Raw genomic sequence first — 18,513 nt, forward strand, 5'->3', positions numbered from 1 at the left:
TATCCCAGATCCTGCCTCAACAGAGATCTTACAGGGAGGGACAAGAATTCAGAGAGGAGTTCTGTATTTGGGTGAGGAATAGCACAAGGCAGCTGGGAGAGCAGCTTGAAGTGTTGCTCTCACAGCTGGGGCTAAAAGAGCATGCGTGGAAATTTCAAGGAGCAGCAGGCAGGGCTAGTGCTACCATGGGATTGAATATGCAGACACTCATTTCCATAACATTAGAGATCTGTATTAAAGTTTAAATTGGAGTTAATCCACCAAACTGAACCTACCTTTCCCAAGATCACCCACTATTCGCATTTTCCAGTACCTCAGCACCAAGAGGTATATTAGTAGGGCTCTGCATGGATACAAAATTTGTATCTGCATCTGATCCGAGATCCGCAAAAATGGTCCACAGATATAAAACGGATATCTGCAGATTTGCAGGGCTCTATGTATTAGTAACATTTCAGCTCTGAATTCTGAACATGTCTTTCTTTAGGTGTGTTTGACTCTAATAATAACTTGATGCAGGTTTTTTGTGGTAAATTTTCTTTTCTTTTAAAGTAACCAACATTCACCCTAATTAGCAGTTGATTTGGAATGTAGCGATATACATTCAAGACATAGACAAGACATGCTGTAGGACAGCATTCATTTATTTTCTCTACAAGAAATTTGAATCCAGTACTTCACTCTCAATTGTAAGCACCACTTAAAGATCCCACCAACTGGTGAGGAAGTTCTACAAATATTCATCAGGTTGCAATTGCTATGGAAACCACTTCCTTGGGATCAGTTTGTTTCTAGAGTTCTGCAGGCAACACTCTGGGGCACTATATATTGAAAAGAATAATTAAAAGGGGTTTAATTTCATTTCTCTTTCAGTGGATGGGTTGGGATTCTAAAAATCTCCAGACAATGCAAACTGCCGAAAAGGACTCAGCTTCTAATGTGACTTCCTTACTTCCCGTTTCTTTGCATGTCATTTTGGCTTGCTAAGCAAAAAGTTATTCTTTTCTCTGTTTAACAGTGTCAACTTTTTTAGAAAAGTAACATCTTCACTGATTTTTCAACATTTTTCAATTCAAGCCTCCTGGAAATAAATGCATTAAGATTTAATTCTCAAGTCTTCACACTTTCTTTTGAAAAGCTTTGATTCTTTGGCATAATTTCAAGTTATAAGATTGGACTCAGTGTTTCTTCTAGCACTGGTGCACTCAAACCCAGAGTGTGTACTCTGAGAAGTGAGTTGAGAGCTAGATAGTGTAAAAAAAGGGGTTTCTTTGTGCCACTGTCACCTGGCATGCCTTAATAAGAAGACAGCCGCACAGTTTCAATGTACAAAACCTTACAGCACTGTACTTCTGAAGTAAAGCATTTCAACTTCTTAAACAATTCCATATGGGGACGTGAGTGGCAGAAAATGTAATGTAAACTTTCCAAAGGAACTGTTCACTAAATTCTACACTTTCTGAAAGAGAGCTGGAGCAATATCCCTTTCAAAAAGCAATGGCGTTCCCCTTAAGTCTATAAAGCAAGGTCCCAGCTGTGCTCTGGAGACAGTGGAGAGAATTGCTCCACCATACACACTTCCTGAATTCTAGATTTGAGCTAATTTTGGAAAAATGTGGAAGTTCCATTTGTTTTTACACTCTTTTGTAAAGGCCTCAGTGAATCTTCCCTCCTAGGATTCTAACGTAATTCAAAGATTGGCTTCATTAGTCCAAGAGAAGTTAACAGAATCCTGGTTGGTCTTCCCCTCTGTGTGAAGATCTTGTTTGTTCCGTATTAACTAGTGGACTGCATTCAAGCTGCTATGCCAGCCACCCAGATCTCAGGTGCAATGTAATTCCCACAGACCTCCCGGGATACATCAGCCTCCGAAAATAAAAGGTAGCTTTGTGAACTCACATGTAAATGCTACATTTTAGACAGATTTGCTTTTTATCGTATTCTATTTATTACAACTGTTTTTTTGTTGACTTAACAGATCATAAAGAAGGTCCTATCAGTGACTAGAAGGAAGTGCTATTTCCCGTAGTGATTTACTACAAATACAGCAGTAGTGGCACTAGTACAAAGAGAAGCACAGACTGGATCCCAGTCAGGACTCTATCAGGAAGTGAAGGTCTTTTAGGTCCTCAAGCAATGGGCTAGCAGCGCTAAAGCAAAGCTACTTTTAAATCAGATGACCTGGGGGTAGACAGACACACACATTTCCTCTAATACTCTAAACAAGTGGTTCTCAAGCTTATTTGATTGGCCCCCCCCTCTTTGTGCCTGTAGTCATTTACTCCCCCACAAGTACATATACCCCCACCTAGCTCTGAAGGTAGAGCAGAGAACAGTGGCTGCTGGCCGGGCACCCAGCTCTGAAGGTAGAGCAGAGAACAGTGGCTGCAGGCCTGGCACTCAGCTCTGAAGGTAGAGCGGAGAGCAGTGGCTGCAGGCCGGGCACCCAGCTCTGACAGTAGAGTGGAGAGCAGTGGCTGCAGGCCTGGCACCCAGCTCTGAAGGAAGAGTGGAGAACAGTGGCTGCTGGCCGGGCACCCAGCTCTGAAAGCAGCACTGTGCCAGCAGCAGCACAGAAATAAGGGTGGCAATGTGACAAGTGATATTTAGCAATATTACCTCTTTTCACACAGACTTAGTGCCCCATTGCCACATTACTTCTGTGCTGCTGCTGTCACCCTGGGGCTGATAGCCAGAGCTCTGCCTCCTTGAGGTGAGGGATTGGGGAGGTGGGGGAGGAGGAGAGCCTGAGTGCAGGTGGCGAGGCTCCGGCTGACCCCTTTATACCCACCTCCCAGGTGTGCCTGGCCCTTTTGCATGAGCCCCAGTCACCAGGGCTGACAGCCAGAGCTGTTAAAAAAAAAAAAGAAAAGAAAGAAAAAGAAAAGCACACATCTCGCATCTCCCTTGACACATTCCCACACCTCCCTTGGGAGGCCCGCCCTGTAGTTTGAGAACCACTTCTCTAAACAAACTGTTCAAAAAACCCCTAGAACTGTTTTTTTTAAAAGATGATCTGCAAATGTAAGGAACCCAAGCAAAATACTAGTACACCTCTACCCCGATATAATGCGACCCAATATAACACGAATTGGGAAATAACATGGTAAAGCAGTGCTCTGGGGGGCAGGGCTGCACACTCCGGTAGATCAAAGCAAGTTCAATATAATGCAGTTTCACCTATAACGCGGTAAGATTTTTTGGCTCCTGAGAACAGTGTTATATTGAGGTAGAGGTGTATAGTATGAACTGCTATTCCCCCAAAAAAACAAGCAACAAGGCCTTTGGTCATTTAAGGACTACAGGTCAGTGCAACACAGGTCTGCTGCACACCGTCTAGGTGCTGTCTAGGTGGAGTTCTCAGCTTGTACTCCGCAGGAGGCTTTACAAACACACCACTGAAGGACAAGTATGACTGGGTCTGGAGTGTGCTTTTAAACAATACTGTTGATGCCAACTAGGACTAACCTGAACTCAGCCTTACATTAAAAATGCTATAGTATTCTGCAGTAAGCACTGCAGCTGCTCTAGAAGAAGCTGCAGAGCATTGGACTTTTTGCTGCAGAAGATTCCAGTGTTTTGTTTTAATAAGGGCAGAACTATTACTCATGTTTGCAATGTATCATATTCTATATGCTCGTCTTCTCTTGACCGTACAACAGTGCTGCTCTATTTTAAAAACGAGTCGGTTCTTTAAGAGTTGAAGATAAAACCAAACATTTGAAAACGATTGAGAAAGTGAGGTTGTTACTTACGCTGTTGATCATAAGGTGCATGATTGTTTTTGGTATCAGATCACGAATACATTTATTGATAATAGACATGTAGGAGTCCACAAGGTTGCGAATAGTCTCCACCTGCCTCTCCAGTTGGGGGTCCATGGAGAAATTGTCTGCCTGGCTGTTCTCATCGCTTTCCGTCTACACAGAAGCAGAATGAAACATAAATCTCTTTCCATGCCATTTACCCATTCAAAGTTAGAACAGAAGGGCCAAGAAAGCTGGGCTTACAGAATAGTAATACAGCAACACATTTCTTTGATACCAGCATGTTTAGAGCTTTAACCATTAAGCATCAAGCTGGCTTACATTAGTGCTTTGCAGCAGGAAATCTGGATTCCTGGTAGTTAGGGGTTAATGGAAGACCCAATGTGAGTCCATTTTTAGAGGCAATGTTACATGTTTCCACACAAACTCACATTTTTAGATCAAAGCTGGGTTCAAAACAGTAAAGAACTGAGGAGTTGAATGAAACCCTCATAAATTCCCTCAACTCAGTGCAATACTTACTAACAGAGAGTGTAACTACCATATTCAGCCTGCCAATTGTCTCCTGACTCACTCATGAAAGCAGCACTACAAACTCTGATCTTGTAATCTCTGGTCCTCTGCGTAAATTCTAGCCTTGCTACTGAGAACTGACTCAGTTGTGACAAATCCAGAAACCCAGCCACAGACTTGTGAGATGAAACGTAACACATCTAACAACAGATGACTTAGGGATGACAACACTCTGGTTTCAGTACTTCAAGGCTTTGCACCTGAGGCCTTTCTTCCGCTGGATTGGAATAGCTTCTTTGTATGTAAACAGTTGATCTGAAATAGCAGATTTGTGTTTACCACTGAAATTAACTGGAAGCTAATGGCATGCACTTCATTTCAGTTTGGACTGTTTAAAAACAAGAAAACTACTGTACATTGATCTTGTAAAAAATAAACTGCTTCCGCAGGCTTAAATGAGCCAAACCAACTGAATTTCAAGTGGAAAGGCATGAGGAATAATGGCTCTTTCCCCACCCCAAGAGAAAATATTTCTCTGCGGAAACGCAGAAAGAGAATTTAAGCTGTTCTAGTTTCAACAACAAAAACTAAAATCTGGTCCATTTGCAGCTATAGCTTTTGCACAAAAGAAAACAGAAATTATATGACCAAGTGTGAATAACGTGCTATGAACAAAATCTAGTTGAGGTAAGTAGTTATCTACCAGCCATACTTGTCAGCATCAGCAGCTACTATATTATTAATATAATGTTAAGATAAGATTTTCATGTAACTAGTGGCTTCAAGCGTTCAACTTGAGACACCCTCAAGGGGCTTGATTTTCAGAGGATGGATGCTCAGCACTTTGAGAATCTGAAAATCACACTTCAAGGAATGCCAAGTGGGGCACCCCAGAACTGAGACGCTAAAATGCCCTAGTCATTTGGGAAAATCTTGGCCTTCAGTGCGTTTGCTGTACAGCCTCCCACCTCCCTGCAAAACACAATTTCTGCAAATTCTGCCGCAGTGCCTAAGTCGTACACTGGGATGAATTTTATCCCAGTGGACTATATTCACTAAATGCAAATACATTACAATGAGAATTAAACACAAAAAGGTATTACTGTATATTATTTATTAGTAGTATTATTATAGTGCCGAGAGTCCCAGTCATGGACTAGGGCCCCATTATGCTAAGTGCTGTCCATACCTGGAACAGAAAGATAGTCCCTGCCCCAAAGAGCTGACAGTCTAATCACCAGAAGGTAAAACCCACACCAAGCATCAAGCCATTCTTACTTCAAACCCAAGACATGCTCCCAATATGACTTCTTAACAAAATGTGTCTGTTTTGGCCCATTTGGTACTAGAAGGTAAATCATTCGGAATATCAGGGGGTAGCGTGTTAGTCTGAATCCACAAAATCAACAAAGAGTCCGGTGGCACCTTAAAGATTAACAGATTTATTTGGGCATAAATACAAAAGCTTATGCCCAAATAAATCTGTTAGTCTTTAAGGTGCCACCGGACTCCTTGTTGTTTTCATTCAGAATAGCATTTCACATTTGCTGCTTATAAACCAAAGCTTGATCCAACCAACACCGAAAAGCAGCCGGGAGTAGTTTTATCTTCTTGTAGCTGAGCCGAGGAACAAGGAATTTCGTTGCCCTTAATATGACAGATTATAACAGGTTAGACATTTTTAATTAGAGCAAAACTAATGGGAAAAACAACTAATCTAATGGCTTTAAAAATAATTAACAAAGTTTCCTAAAAATTTGGAGAGGGCGGATGGAACTCAAGAACTGTAACTGATGAAACCCAAGATGAAGTTCTGTTTTGGATTCTGTAACACCAGTAGAGACACTAACATGCAAACCTTAATCATTCTGCTAATGGACTACATATGGTGGAGAGTCACAGAATTTAGATCGAATATTTCTTTTTTTCTTTTCCTCCCTGGGTTTGGAAAGAAACAAGCAGTAATTTCCCCTTCTAAAATACCCAAGATAAATAGAAAAGCATACATCTATGGAATTTTTCTTTGAGCAAAGTAATTGCAGACATAAAATGCCTTTTCCCAGTACCCCCAGATCTAGCTGGAATTTTCTATCACCTCCTCCACGCTGTCTATATAACAGAGTGTATGTCTATGTATTTTTTTCCTGTTTAAATTACAGGATTGCAATAAGATTCTTTGCTGGCTAAGCAGCGAAGTGACAGATGTTTATCATTATCCTCATCAAGGGAATGTAAAATAAAAATAGTAATTTGTCTCTGATCTTGAAGGCAAAGGGTAATAGTCTGCAAACATTTAACCTTTTATGTGCAGGTTCAGTGGTGATGTTTACAAAATGTGGACATCGCAGGAATCAATATCCTTTTTGAAAAGGTAACAGATTAGACTTTATACTGCTGATCTATTTTTCTATATCAATTTTTGGAAAGTTTAAAGCAATTTTTAAAAAAGGTTTCCACTAATAATATTCTCAACAGCTTACTATCTTTTTACTTTAAATTCATACTAAAATTATAATCTGTTTGGGGCAGGGAACATCTCTTTGTTCTGTGTTTGCACAGCACACAGCACAGTGGGTCCTGGTTTGTGACTCAGGCTCCTGGGCACTAGTGCAATACAAATAATAAATAATAATTATTATTATTTTTAAAATCTCTGAAAGTTATTAGGCTTTTCCCTCTCAATTGACTCAAACTGTCTCATGTCCAAATTAACCAATAAGAATTAAGCTGCTTGGTAAAACTAGATTTCATAACAAATCCAGAAGTTTCTTATACACAGTCCCTGTTACATTTGATTATTGTAAAACTGCAGATCATACCACTGAGCCACATTAAAATCCTAGCGTTACATTAATGCACAGACACCTCAATTGAGGCCAGGGCCATTCCTAGCCATTTTGGTGCCCTCGGCAGCCTCTCCGAGGGGGTGGGGGGCAGGAGCAGGCTTAGGGGGCAGGGGGAAACCGCCCCCCAGCACGAGCTGGCAGAGCGAAGCAGGTTGAGGCTGGGTTGCTCTACTTCCTGCCGCCTGGTGAGTGCAGGGCAGGCCTGACACTGCACTCATGGGGTGGCGGGAAGTGGAGTGACCCAGCCCCAGCCTGCTCCACTCTGCTCCCCTGGCTCAGAGCCTTGGGGTATAGGAGGAACCGCCCTCCCAGCACTCACCAGAGGCGTGGCTGGGAGCTGGTGGTGCGGAGTGGGCTGGGGCTGGGTCACTCCACTTAACACTGCCGGTGAGTGCAGGGTACCCGACCCCTGCTGCAGTCCTCAGAGGAAGGGCTGGAGTGGGAGCGGGGCTAGGGCAGGAAGAGGCAAGGCTGGGGTGGAGCAGGGGTGGGAAGAGTCAGGGCTGGGGCAGGGGCCATGGAGAAGAGGCGGAGCAGAGGCTGAAGCAGCACGTAGCTGCATACTTTGCATATGGGTAGGAACGGCCCTGACTGAGGCATAGCGTAACATTGACAGACCCTGGTCATTGTTGGGCAGGATCAAACCTGGGCTCTTGGGAGCTTAATGCATGAGCCTCTACCACATGAACTAAAAGCCAACTGGCTGTTAGCTAAGGGTGTAGAGCAGACTCATTTTATGTCTCTCTTTAAGTGGTCTATATGGGACAGAACTCCACACCCAGAAGAAGTGTGGTTTACAATAGCACACCTTCTGAATTGGCTCTATTATATCTTTTAAATAGGAATATGCTGTTGAAGTCTCTTGCAGAGAACAGGAAAGACAGACTAATGCAAAAATTAACGTCTGCTCAGCTACTACTGGCTTGAAGTAGTAATAACAAGCACCAAATACATGGTTCCCATCACCAGCACCCCAACTATAAAAATTGTCCCAGCACTCCCGAGACTGACTGTCTCTCTGTGACCACAATTAAATAATCTTAAAGGCAGAAGCTGAACATTTCAAGCCATTGTCCCACTTTTAAATAGTCATATTTGTCAGTGGCTTTCACCTGCTAAGAGCTTTCTCCACTGCTTCAGCTGAGAGATCATGAAGCTCAGTGGTTGGAAGAGCAAAACAGTGATCAGGATGGTACTTGACGACCAATAGCTTTGTTATAAATAGAATTACTAAATTAGTGGCTGAAGAGAACACAGAAGATGTTTTGTATCTACAGAGGGAAAGATTTTATGGTGTCTCTCAGACTCTTACTGCAGAATTCTTTCCAAATGACCTGGAACATGGGACTGAAAACTAGCTAGAATGCCAGAAATAAAGAGCAACCATAATCCAGCCTTGCACATTTCCATTGGCATACTCACCTGGCACATGTAAATTGTTCAGCTGGCTGGGCGCCCTGACTCTGGCAGTCATATGACTGCTGCTACCCTCTTCAAAAATTATACGGAGCTACCTCGAAGCAGCACCTTTGATCAATGTTCTTCTCACCATTTTATCTCACCATGTAGAGGAAGGCAGAGGAAAGAATGTGAGGAGGTATCAGGCTAACAAAGCTGCTCAAGAAGGAAGTCTTAAGAAGCCAGGAAACAATCTTTGCTACCTCCCCTCCAGTCCCAGGAAGAGGAAGAAGGCAATGAGGATCCTTTCAGTGCCTCTAACTCTCCTAGCCAGCAGCCACGGCAGTTCATTCCCTCTTTGCACACTAGAGGAACAGTATATGTTCTCCTCTCCCCTTTCTCCCCACAACCAAAAGCACATGTCCTCTGCCCTGCCTTAGCAAGGGCAAGCTAGTAAAGTTCATTTCCTGAAAAAAGAACAGGAATACTTGTGACACCTTAGAGACTAACACATTTATTTGAGCATAAGCTTTTGTTAGTCTCTAAGGTGCCACAAGTACTCCTGTTCTTTTTGCGGATACAGACTAACACGGCTGTGTGGCAAATTGCCGGCACTATTTTGATGGGTCTCGCGCTTTCTCTTCTTTGGGGAGGGTTCAGGGCACCATTTCTTGCCCCTGCAGTGGAATGTTAACTGCCCCACTAGTGTCCTAGAGGAGGGGAGTGGAGAGGGAGCGACCTGGGCCCACCCTCTACTCCAGGTCCCAGCCCAGGGGCCCTGAGGATAGTGGTAAACCACTTGAACTGACACTTCCTTCCCCTGGGCAACTTCCCTCTCCTGCCTTTCAGCTTGTGGGGGGCTTCCTGCCCTCCCTCTGTACAAGCCAGGTGCCCCTTTACCTAGGGTCTTGGACTTCTTAGCTCACCGCAGCACTTCTCCAAACTGTCCTCTGCTTCCCTTCAAACTGTTCTCTGCTCCAGCACCAATTCCTCTCTGCTCCAGCTCCCACACTGTCTGATTGAAGCAGGGGTTTTTATCATGTGATTGGCTTCAGGTGCTCTAATTAATCTATAGCAAACTTTCTTCCCCTTACAGGGAATAAGGCTGCCTTCTAAACCTCTCCTGCTGCCCTCTGGCCATGCTATATCACAGGCTACTACTCTGAAACCTTTCATTTCCTGAGTTGCTTGTTAATTTTAGTTGTTGCGGGGGGGGAGGTTGGTTTATTTTTACAGTTTTACAAGGATGCAGTAAGTGGCAATGTGTGGATGTAGGGTAGGTGTCTACTGGATTGCTACAATTTATCTATCGTACATATGCTCTAATTTAATATCTTCATTAATGGCCTGGAAGAGGAATACTAATTACAAAATCTGACAATTAATCTGGGAGGTGCTGCCAACACCAGAAAGGATAAAGAGATAATTAAGAAGGCTCTAGAGAGCAGAGAAATAGGCTAAGACAGTGGTTTTCAACCTAGGGTCCGCAGACTATGTCTAAGATTTCCAAAGGGGTCCGCAACTCCATTAAAAAATGTTTAGGGGGTCCACAAATGAAAAAATGTTGAAAACCACAGGGCTAAGAGAACAAGATTCATCTTGGAAAAATGAAAACTAGTACATCTGGGGAAAAATAACTCAAAGTGCAGTGTAGCAGGGCAGTAACCCCGCTTCTGCCCTGAAGGGCTTAAAACAGCCCAGTGGGAGGGCTGTGGTGGGAAACCAGTAAGCCTGGGCTGATTGGGGAAGCAGCCACAGCTGGGCCATGCCCCAGTCAGGCTGCAGCTGGCCCAATAAAGGGGCTGCTAGGCTGGAGCTCAGGCAGAGTCTCTCTCTAGATGCTGAGAGGGATGGGACCAGCAGCTGAGCAGGGTACCTAAAGTGGAGCAGGGCTGGGGAAAGGCCAGAGGAACTGGGGAGGTTCTGGCCTGGAAAACCTTCAGGCTGCAGGCCTTGTTAAGGGCCCAGAAGGGTCGGGGCAGCTCTATGTTTTTTGCTGCCCCAAGCACGGCAGGCAGGCAGGCAGGTGGCTTTTGGCAGCGTGCCTGCGGGCGGTCCACTGGTCATGCAGATTCGGCGGCGTTTCTGCAGGTGATCTGCAGGCAGACCTCCCGCAGGCATGCTGCCGAAAGCCATCTGCCTGCCGCCCTCATAGCGACTGGCAGGCTGCCCCTCACGGCTTGCTGCCCCAGGCATGTGCTTGCTGTGATGCCTGGAGCTACCCCTGAGAAGGGTACTGGGGTTGCAGAGGCAGCCCAAGGGTACGCAGAGGCAGCAGGTCCAAACCCTCCTTGCCGATGATGAGTGGCAAGTATAATGCAATTATACTCTAGTTCACCCCAGTGAGTGGGGGCTAGATGGTGACTGGCAGTAGCCAAGACTGAGGCAAGGTGGGGATAGGGGGTTGGAGGTTCCCCAGGGAGGGGAGACCCAGCAAAACTGCGGGGTACTGCACGGGGTGGAACCCCGAGGTAAGGGGAACCAGGATCTGGGAGGGACACCTGGGCCAGCGGCAAGCGGGACACTGGCCTGCAGAGGGCGCTCCTGAGTGAAAAGAGCTAATTCCCTGGACAACCATCATGAGGCACTGCTGGGTGAGTTGTCGCCCCATTACATGCAGCTATTCAACAGTGAGTAAAACTTACAGCCTTAGCAGTGAGAGCAAATACTTTGAAAGGTAACATGGCAGCCAGAGTGATATTACACTTCAAACACACATTCATCATGCCACCGAGCAGAGGCGACAATCCTTCCCTACTCCACTGTCCCCTCATTTGTAGGAAGATACTATTACTTTTGTACTTTACAAAAGGGTGGGGAGTCTTAATTGATTAAGATTCATAAAGTGCTCTAAGATGTTTGGATGAAAGCTGCTGTTGAAACGAATAGTATGATTGAGTCTTACTAATGCACCCACACTTGAAATAGTGGATTCAGACATCCTCTGTATCAGGAAGTTTGGAGAAGAGCAGCTAAAAGGATTCAGGGGCTGATAACAATGACACATGAGGGAAGAATTGAAAACTACCGGTGAAATCATGATTCCACTGAAGTCAATGGGAGCTGACTTCAATGGCAACAGGATTTTACCATATATGTGCATAACTACATGACAACTAAGGAGGAGACAAGACATCTGTCTTCTGGAAGGTTGGAAACACTCTGGAGTAAGAGAAATTATTCTGTGTGGTACAAGTAATGGAATACAGTTCAGAAAAGGAAGAGTTCAGCTGAACATCAGGATAATCTTCCTGACAGTGAGATTTATAAGGCTGTGAACTAGTTTCCCATAAAAAAGTTCCATAACATTGAATATTTAAAGCAAACCTGGACAAAGTACTGAAAAATACATTGTTGAGAACAACCCTGCATTGACCGCACAGAGTGAACAATATCATCTCTGCCATGATTTTATCACGTCAGGCAGCTACAAACATGCATAAAAATGTCTCATATAATATTGTAGGATTTCAGTTCCAAAAAGGAGAATTTGTTTAGTTATTTAATTAGAAGAGTTTCTCAAACAATAAAGTACTTTCTTCAATCAAACAGAACATTCTATTAAAAAGGATGGCAGAAGGCAAAATAGAAGCATTTGGATTGTAGGGGAAATAGCCAAATTTAATTAAATGAAAGCAAAGCAATACTTTGCAATATTATAAAATACACTGATGGCTGTGGTAGATCTCATTACTAAGTTACTGGATGAGAATTACTGAAATACTGTTTCTATATTTTTGTCAGAAAACAGTCGTCTGACTATAAATTTGATTTTTTTGTTTACAGATGAAAATCCCTACCAAAAAATGTGAAACATTCCATCAGGCAAGCAGCTGCCTCCATTTTACAATACACCAGTAACAGCAGGGGACATTGGCTATGACTAAATAATAGAGCTCTCAAATGCTGGATAAGTAGAGAGCAAGGATTGGCTGGTGGAACAGCACTAACTGATAACAGTAAGAAGGATCTTGTTGAGGGACATATTCCAAGATATCAAATATTGTTTAGAAGGATTAGTAAAGCTTGTGGTGAAATATAGTAGCACATATGTCTCAAGTAAGAGACAGAATGGGTTTAAAAACTCTCAAATCATAACATCGAAGAGGCTGGGCTATGGAATCAAAATTAAAATTCAAGCCAAAAATAAAGGATTAGGTTGGATAAGGCATTTTTCCCTGTTTCACCAGACTGCTCCCACTTGTCTATAACAGGAGTCCCTAATGACGGCTACATCATATCAAGCATGACTCTTATTTGTCTATATACATTTCTCATTTGGACTGCATTCAGCACAAGCAGAATGCAATACAAGATTTAATCACTGCAATTATTTACAATCCACAGCACTTACGTGCATATCACTGAAATCTGTTAAATCTGCTCTGGTGCAGAATAGTCAAGCAGTCCCAATCTGTTCCCCCTGAGCAACATGTAATCCCACTTTGAATAAGTGCAAATGCATAACTCAGCTAAAAGCCTGTCTCTCTTTACTCTGAGCACCGTTTTGACCTATAATGTCTTCAGATAAGTTCATATATAAGACAGAAGGTCCAAATTCTCTGCAGGGTAAACTCCATGGTAGTCAATGGAGTTACCCCAGCAAAGAATTGGGTCCATATAGAGTCAGGAGAACATTAAAACATAAATTCAGATGACAACTGTTGAGGAAACAGGTGGTTCTCGAACTGACAGTAAGTGGAGTGCACTGCATCCCACCAAACACAAAACTGTTACAGACAATATGGCCAATCTGAGAGGTATTGTGTGAATGAATATAAAACCATATTTCTCGATTAAGGGTGACACTTAGGAACCTCTTCAGAATCTTGGTCAGTAGATTCTGGCTAGCTGGAACTAATTGGGAACACATTCCAAAGGGAAGTCCTCACAAAAAATATCCAGCCAATAGCCCCCCATCTTTTATAGTGCGGGATTTAGTTTGAACACCTCCATAAATCTCGACTGCGGCAATATGTCATGGGGTAGATATGTATAGAGGCGTTTATACAAAAGCCAATAACAAAGAACTGACAACACACTGAACACTGTAGTTATGCTTTAAGATTGAAATTATCCATTTATCTACTTTTATTTGTGTTCAGCTGGAATTTTTCTTTCATAGACAAATGAAGTATGCTGTGTTTGTGTAAGTTCCCTGCCTCTCTTAAAAGCCTTTACAACTGCTTCTTGGAATCCTCCCTCTCGTTACATTTTTGGGCTATATGTATAATTTGGCAATACATTCTTAAAGATGCATAATAGACTGTTGTGCCAAAAGGGCTGCTTTAACAATGTGATGGTGTCTCACAGCAAGAATTGGTCATTGGAAGAAAGCTCTAGTTCTAGTAGGTGACAATACACTAGTTTTCTTGTATTGTCAATGAACCAAACACAACGGAAAACACTTTCTCTCCCGCATCTGGCTAGTCAGGAAACTGCACCCTTTCCTCTCAGATAAAGATCCTGCCACTCTCATCCACTGCAAAGAGCTACAAAAGGATCTCTCAAAACTGGGTGACTGGGCAACAAAATGGCAGATGAAATTTAGTGTTGATGAATGCAAAGTAATGCACATTGGAAAACATAATCCCAACTATACATATAAAATGATGGGGTCTAAATTAGCTGTTACCACTCAAGAAAGATCTTGGAGTCATTGTGGATAGTTCTCTGAAAACGTCCACTCAATGTGCAGCACCAGTCAAAAAGCAAGCAGAATGTTGGGAATCATTAAGAAAGGGATAGATAATAAGACAGAAAATATCAAATACACCTATGGTACCCCACATCTTGAATACTGCGTGCAGATGTGGTCGCCCCATCTCAAAAAAGATATATTGGAATTGGAAAAGGTCCAGAAGAGGGCAAAAAAAATGATTAGGGATATGGAATGGCTGCCGTATGAGGAGAGATTAATAAGACTGGGACTTTTCAGTTTGGAAAAGAGATGACTAAGAGGGGATAGGATTGAGGTCTATAAAATCATGACTGGTGTGGAGGAAGTAAATAAAGAAGTGTTATTTACTCCTCCTCATAACACAAGAACAAGGGGCCGCCAAATGAAATTAATAGGCAGCAGGTTTAAAACAAACAAAAGGAAGTATTTTTTCACACAATGCACAGTCAACCTGTGGAACTCTCTGCCAGAGGATGTTGTGAAGGTCAAGATTATAATAGCGTTCAAAAAAAGAACTAGATAAATTCATGGAGGATAGGTTCAACAATGGCTATTAGCCAGGATGGGCAGGGATGGTGTCCCTAGCCTCTGTTTGCCAAAAGCTGGGAATGGGCGACAGGGGATCAATCACTTTATGATTACCTGTTTTGTTCATTCCCTGTGGGGCACCTGGCATTGGCCACTGTCAGAAGACAAGATAGATGGACCTTTGGTCTGACCCAGTATGGCCATTCTTATCTTTAACTCCCACGGTCTCTGTAGCAGCCCTGCTCTCCCTTAAGTACGGAAACTGCAATTCTGGTTGGCCTTTACACAGGTTGTCTTCCTCTTTCACTGCATAGCCACATAAGGGCCAGACATAATCTAACCCAAAGTGATTTAACCAATCACAATCCAATTCTGCAACTGGATTCTTCTCTCAGGTTACAGACACTGTAAAGTGAAGATCATTATTTAAGATCTTGCACTGCATATGAAAACCCAACCCAGGTTATTTGTGTAGCACTGCAGACCCCAAGCATTCAAAATTCATAAACCAGGCCCTCAAAAATCATGGGACTGGCTTAATTAGGAGATTTTTAAAAAACAATACATTTGGAATTTTTTATTTGCCTTCTGGTTTTTGAGCCTTTTAGGGTGAACTCGGTAAATATTTTCAAGCTTTTTCCACAGTGATGGGGGCTATTAAATTTAGCTTTCATTTAAAAAAAAAAAGAAAGAAAGAAAGAAAGTGAGTGTCTTATGTAGCACCTGAGTCCAGGAGCAGGGCCTCTGAGAAAAACAAATATGAGATGTGATAAAATTGTGAGAACTGCCAGTGCTGTGAGGGGAACTGAATCGTGCATATTTTTCAAGACTCATAAAATCACAGTAACATGTATTTTCTTCTATTAAAAAATCCAGTAGAAAATGAAATCCGGGAAAGGGTAACATCAATACAATACTCCTGTGAGGAGCAAGCTCCCTCATGACAAGAAGTTTGTGCAGCGTTTTCCATGTTCACCACCACTTATAAAATATCCCCACACAAACAATTGTTATGTACCCTGCAATGCAAATTTTTGATTCAGGGCCAACAGCTACTTCATACTTTCAAAATAGATTGCTGGACAGGCAAAAACAAAGACAGCCTGGCATAATGAAGACAGCACAGTCACTTAGTAAACACATTTATTTTGGAATCTGAAAAACTTTTCAGTCAAAGAATCCACTTGTCATACTAAAGTATGAAGTGCCCCTAATTTCTAGACACAAGCTAGAATGCAGTCTAGGGTGTTGGATAGCATGAGTGTAGTATTTGTTATCTTTAGAGTAACATAGAACAAGGCCAATGTAATCTTGGGATGTTTTAAATAGTGCTGTGATATTAATTAATACATGTCAAGACAACAAGGATTTGAATCTGAGGTAAGTAGCCTATAAGATGTTAGGAGAGAATACTACTTCACAATGGCTGGCTAGTGGATGGAAAACATTGCCAAAGACAACAGAAGTAAATAGTGGAAATTATTTATAGAGGGAGCTGAACCATTTTCTTGACAGAGGGGAATAGCAAGAGGTACAGCCCCCAGCCTGCTATTCTATGGTTAAATGCTCGATGCACTGTGTATTTCCCTCAAGAACAAAAAGAGCAAGTCTTGAGGTTTACACTAGAAATCAAAGAAAATGAAAGAAAGGGGGAGGCTCAAACAGTCATCTGTAATGCAGGTTGTGGACCATATGGATCGAATTAACACCTGGCCATTAATCTCTACTCTATTTTCTTCCATTTCCATGGACTCTGGCAGCATGTGGTTCTCAAAAGCTTGTCCTTTCTAAAAACGATTCCATTGTGTGATTTTAGTGCTGGTGAAAGGTACCAAACAGAAAAGTCCTCTGTTCAAGCACCCTAAGGCGCAACATAGGCAGTGGCCAGCAAAAATTACCTCACGCTGACCAAAGCATCTCAGCCTTGACCTGAAGGAACCACTCCCAGATTCATGGAGTCCAAGGCCAGAAGGGACTGCTGTGATCATCTAGCCTAACTGCCTGTATAACCAAGGCCAGACACCTTCCCTTGTTCCCTACAATAATTCCTAGAGCAGATCTGGTAGAAAAACACCCAATCTCAATTTAAAAAATGGTCAGTGACGGAGACTCCACTATGATCCTTGGTTAAATGGTTAAATACTCTCACTCTAAAGGTAAGGGGAGAGTTCAGGTGACAGGATCTCTATTAATTCAGCCAATAAGATTGTAAATATGTGTTAATTGCGGTGATGGTGGGGACTCTTGGGAAGCCGACTCAGAAAACATCACAGCTAAGTTTTTCAGAAATGATTAGTGATTTTAGTGCTTAACTTTTAACACCATAAACAAGCCAAAGTTTCAGAGGATGAGCACTTAGCCCTTTCAGAAAACCAGGCCCTTTAAAAGAATCTTGAGCCAGGTGCCCAAGAATTTAGGGACTCAAAGTCATGGTCCAAGCTTCTATCCTATAGTCCCTTGAACAGCCCTCAGAGGAGGTGATTAGAAGAGAAAGTTACTCACCTTGCAGTAACTGAAGTTCTTCGAGATGTGTGTCCCTGTGGGTGCTCCCACTCCAGGTGACGGTGGGTCCCAGTGCCGTTGCTTGGAGATTTTCGGTAGCAGTGCCTGGTCGGGACGCATGCACTCAGTTGGTATCTCCCGTCTCGTTGGACTCTTCCTGAGTGCGTGCATCCCACACCCTCCTCAGTTCCTTTTCTACCATGGAGAAATCATACTAATACTCCAAAGTAGAGGGGAGGAGGGCAGGGAGTAGAGCACCCACAGGGACACACATTTCGAAGAACTTCAGTTACTGCAAGGTGAATAACTTTCTCGTCTTCTTCGAGTGCTGTCCCTGTGGGTGCTCCACTGTAGGTGAATGTGAAGCAGTACCCACTATGGTTGGTGGGATTTTGGAGCTGTGTGAGGAACAAAGGTAGAAAGTACTGCATGGCTAATTATGGTGTCTGCCATGGTATCCCATGTGATAGCATAATGTTTGGCAAATGTGTGGTCAAAAGTCCATACAGCTGCCTTGCATATGTCTGTAACAGGTACGCTGTGGAGGAAGGCAATGGATGTTGACATTGCTCTAGTAAAATGAGTCCTAATACCCTCTGGTGGTTGAACATTCTGGGTCTGATAGCAGGATCTGATGCAGGTGGAGATCCACTTGGAGAGTCTTTGCTTAGAGATAGCATCACCCTTTGATCTTTTGGTAGTAGAAACAAAAGCCTAGGAGATTCACAAAATGGTTTAGTTCTGTCAAGATAGAATGCATGAGCCCGTCGGACGTCGAGGGTACGTGATGCAGCTTCCTGTGGAGTCATGTGAGGATTGGGATGGAATACAGGTAAGTGTATTGACTGGTTAAGGTGGAAAGTAGATACCACCTTGGGGAGGAATTTGGGGCAGGTTTGTATGGTAAGCTTGTGTTTAGAGAAAATGGTGTAGGGAGGGTAGGCCATCAGGGCACTTATTTCACCAATCCTTCTTGTTGACGTTATGGCAACCAAGAAAGCCACTTTCCTGGACATGTGGAGCAGAGAGGTGGCTAGCGGCTCGAAAAAGGGTTTCATAAGAGCACAGGGAACTAGGTTAAGACTCCAGGAGACTATTAGTGAATGAGTCTCAGGGTAGAGATTTTGCAGGCCCGTGAGGAAGCATTTCATGGTGGGGCGTGTGAAAGTGAATAGCCGTCCAGAGTGTCATGGAAGGCAGTAAGGTCCGTGAGGCGTACTGTGATAAAGCTGAGTGAAAACGTGTCCTGTTTTAGTTCGAAAAGATAGTCTAAGATGTC

At 43.1% G+C, this 18,513-nt stretch overlaps 1 protein-coding gene across 5 annotated transcripts in view; it reads right to left on the minus strand.

Moving 5' to 3' along the window:
* The window catches only part of DNM3 (dynamin 3), a 358,777-nt gene that overhangs the window by 31,625 nt on the left and 308,639 nt on the right, over nt 1-18,513 (minus strand). For 4 of the 5 annotated variants that reach the window (XM_050963120.1, XM_050963119.1, XM_050963121.1 and 1 more), the window contains one exon: nt 3,756-3,920. In XM_050963120.1, the coding sequence (XP_050819077.1) occupies nt 3,756-3,920 (165 nt within the window). Of the gene's footprint in view, nt 1-3,755; nt 3,921-18,513 lie in introns of those variants that run through there. The other variant, XM_050963122.1, reaches the window with a different exon arrangement.

The sequence above is a fragment of the Gopherus flavomarginatus genome, chromosome 7 (genome assembly GCF_025201925.1).
Source record: "Gopherus flavomarginatus isolate rGopFla2 chromosome 7, rGopFla2.mat.asm, whole genome shotgun sequence".
Classification (NCBI taxonomy): domain Eukaryota; kingdom Metazoa; phylum Chordata; order Testudines; family Testudinidae; genus Gopherus; species Gopherus flavomarginatus.